Source organism: Belonocnema kinseyi, chromosome 1 (genome assembly GCF_010883055.1).
Source record: "Belonocnema kinseyi isolate 2016_QV_RU_SX_M_011 chromosome 1, B_treatae_v1, whole genome shotgun sequence".
In the NCBI taxonomy this organism is placed as follows: Eukaryota; Metazoa; Arthropoda; class Insecta; order Hymenoptera; family Cynipidae; genus Belonocnema; species Belonocnema kinseyi.
This window is the reverse complement of record NC_046657.1, coordinates 178421042-178424551: the sequence shown is the minus strand read 5'-3', so window position 1 is coordinate 178424551 and position 3510 is coordinate 178421042. Positions and strand designations below refer to the sequence as shown.

Sequence of the window (3510 nt, the reverse complement as noted above, 5' to 3'; positions counted from 1 at the left end):
CAAGTTTCCATTCCCGGAGAAAGAAAAACCGTCATTTTTTCGAAATTCGATTATTCACACGTGCCACCGGCCACTTCAAAATCCTATTTAATTAACATGGGGAAATTTGAATTTTCGAATAAGTTAACTCATGTTCCAGGGTTTCATCGAAACGTGCCAAGATTTTTGGGGATTTAAGAGGAGTATCTACGAAATCCACCCTCCCCGCAACGCACCAAAAATGACCCAAAAATTGAGACACTACATTTTTACGTATTATTGTTACTTTTTAGAAGTTTGTTTCCGTGGTCTTTTTCATACAAATAATAACTAATGGACAATTTGAATATTTACCATGACTTTTTAAATAATTTTCAATTGCTTAAACAAGTGTAAATTTCTTAAAAACAGATTTATTCCAAAAATGTAAAAAAATAATCGCATTTTCTAATTGAAATGTAATTGTTTGCCATTGTTTGGAGCGGTAAATTTTTCTAAAAACATTATGTAATTATGTGAATAATTATTTATTGTCTATTTTCAAAATTTCTAAAAATTGAGCCAAAGATATCAACTTTATTTTTAAATTAGTATCCTATGCTATGTTTTGTTAAATTATTACATCATTTTAATACATTTCTTTTCATGCTTAATAATTTTTATTTGTTTAAACAATCCTTGTTAGCTCAAGCAGTTTTTTTTATAATTAAAAAATGAAATAAAATAGAACACATACAATTATGTTAATAACTGCACAGTGTATGGAAATAATAAATTTTCTCTTTAATTGTTTAAACAAATACAATTCAGTAAAATAATTATTTTTTCCATAAATACTTTTAAAATCGTAATTTTATGTCTTCTATTTTATTTTTTTAGTTATCGAAAAACAGATGCTTGAACAAATAAAAATTGTTGAAAAAATAGAAATTTGATTAACATTAGAAGAAATGTATCAAAATTATGTAATTATTCAACAAGTAGCATAGGATACCAATTTGAAAAAAGTGAACATCTCTGGCTGAATTTTTAGAAATTTTGAAAATAAACAATAATTAATCGTTCATATAGTTACATACTGTTTTTTAGAAAAAATGACTACTCCAAACAATGAAAAATATTTCCTTTCAATCAAAAAATACAATAATTTTTTATATTTTTGGGGAATAAATAATTGTTTAAATAATTTACATTTGTTTAAACAGTTGAAACTTGTTTAAAAACGTATGGTAAATATTCAAATTGTCCATTAATAAATATTTGTATGAAAAAGACGACGGAATTTGATAAAAAGTAATAATTATACATAAAAATGTAATTTGTTTATTTTTGGGTCATATTTGGGCGCTGCGGAGAGGACGGGTGTAAGTGGGTTGGAAATGAAAGTTATTAGTATGGTTTTAGTTCGTAGACACTCCCCTTAAATCCCTAAAAACCGTGGCACGTTACGATGAAACCCTGAAACTTGAGTTCAATTTTTAGAAAATTCAAAATTTCTCCATGTTAATTAAATGGGATGTTGAAGTGCGCGTTGGCACGTGTTAATATTCGAATTTCGAAAAAAATACAGATTTTCTTTCTCCGGAAATGGAAAATTTTTGGGGAGTGTCTTGTATTTTTGGACCACCCTAATATATGTACCTAAACCTATCGCCTAGATGTCGGGAGTCATAACGACGGGACTCAGAAATTTGATCGTGAACTTTGAAAATTTCTTATATTTACAATTTTTTAAAGATGAAAATTAGAATTTTTTTCTTAAAAAACAAAACAGACAAAAAGGTTATTTTCTGGACGGTTGTATTTATAGCTTAAATATCCTGAATATCCTGAAGTACCTTGAAATATCCTGGAGCATCTTCAGATATTTTAAAGTACGTGAAATATTATGGAGTATCTTGAAATATCCTGAAGTATTTGAAGTACGTGAAACATCCTGTAGTATATAAAGTATGTGAATTATCCTTGAGTACACGTAAATAATCTGAATGATCTTGAAATATCTTGAAGCAAGTGAAATATCCTAAGGTATCTTGAAGTATGTAAATTATCCTGAATATCCTGAAGTACCTTGAAATATCCTGGAGCATCTTCAGATATTTTAAAGTACGTGAAATATCCTGAAGTACCTTGAAATATCATGGAGTATCTTGAAATATCCTGAAGTATTTGAAGTACGTGAAACATCCTGTAGTATATAAAGTATGTGAATTATCCTTGAGTACACGTAAATAATCTGAATGATCTTGAAATATCTTGAAGCAAGTGAAATATCCTAAGGTATCTTGAAGTATGTAAATTATCCTGAAGTACACTGAAATATTGTAAAGTATCCTGAAGAATTTGAAATATCTTGAAGTATCTGAAATATCCTGAATTATCTTGAAGTGAGAAGTAGGTGTACAGTTTTTAGTTGAATTGTCAACCCCTCGTTTTAGATTTATTTTTTTCATTTATATACAGCAATATAAATCTGAACCCTTGAGCCTGAGGAATCCTAAAGTTATGCTACGCGATGTCCCTCCACGGTAAAACTGAGTAAATGAGGTTGAATATTTATCCATATTATACTGTACTAAAAGGGTGTTAAATGCCTAAATAGGTTTAACGGTAAAAACTAATGCGTGATCAAGAACATTAAAACAAATTTTAATATTATTTTGAACTTGTTTTATCTTAAGCGAAAAATTGATTTTGAATATGGCGTAATGTGATTTAAAAAATAAATTTTTCATCAGAATTATAGTTCTCTATCCACAAAATATTTGTAATTTCACTATTGACAGTGAGTTTGAATTCAAATGTTCAACTGCAATAAATTAACCTTTAATCAAATCACCTATTTGTAAATTATTGACTTTCGAGTAAGATTTTGATGGTAACTTTTAAGGCTAAACATAATTTGAAATTTTTTAGCTCCAAAATTGAAATTAGGTTATCCATAAATTTGATTTGCACTACGAAGTTGTAATTTTAACTGCTATAACAATGCAAAAAAGGACATGGCGTAATGTAATTCAAAGTTTAAACTAACGTAAATAATTGAGTTATTAATTACAAGAGCATAACGAGTACATTTCGGAAGAAAATTTAATTAGAATCGAAGTTTAATACCTACCGAACCTAAAAATCATAATGTGGCTCCAAGTTTTCGAAAATCAATCATAGAGTAGTAGAACTCTAGAGTTACGGAATATATTAAGATTAAATGATTAAGATTTGATACTAACTCACCAAGGATTGCTTCATGGTCAAATTCTTGATGATGATCACCATTAATATAATGATTTCCACTGCGAGGGCTAAAAGCTCCATCCTCAGTTCTTTCATTTCCGTAACCTTCTTTGTGCTGATGAGTGTGTATGTGCGCGGAAGCTGCATTACAGAATCTCAACGAAATAGGAGGAAAATGTAAGCACCAGGCCAAAATAATCCATTCGTATCGACGCATCGTTAGATCAGTTTTCAATCAATTGTTATTAATGTAGAAACTCCAACATTGAAAGCTAACCTCAAAATTGTACAAATCCA

General features: G+C 28.9%; 1 protein-coding gene across 1 annotated transcript in view; it reads right to left on the bottom strand.

Moving 5' to 3' along the window:
- The window catches only part of LOC117167681 (reticulocalbin-2), a 174750-nt gene extending 171246 nt beyond the window's left edge, over positions 1-3504 (bottom strand). Inside the window, exon 1 of the mRNA XM_033352798.1 lies at positions 3214-3504. Within this exon, the coding sequence (XP_033208689.1) occupies positions 3214-3430 (217 nt within the window). The 5' untranslated portion in view covers positions 3431-3504. The remainder of the gene's footprint in view (positions 1-3213) is intronic.
- Positions 3505-3510: the final 6 nt, after the last annotated feature.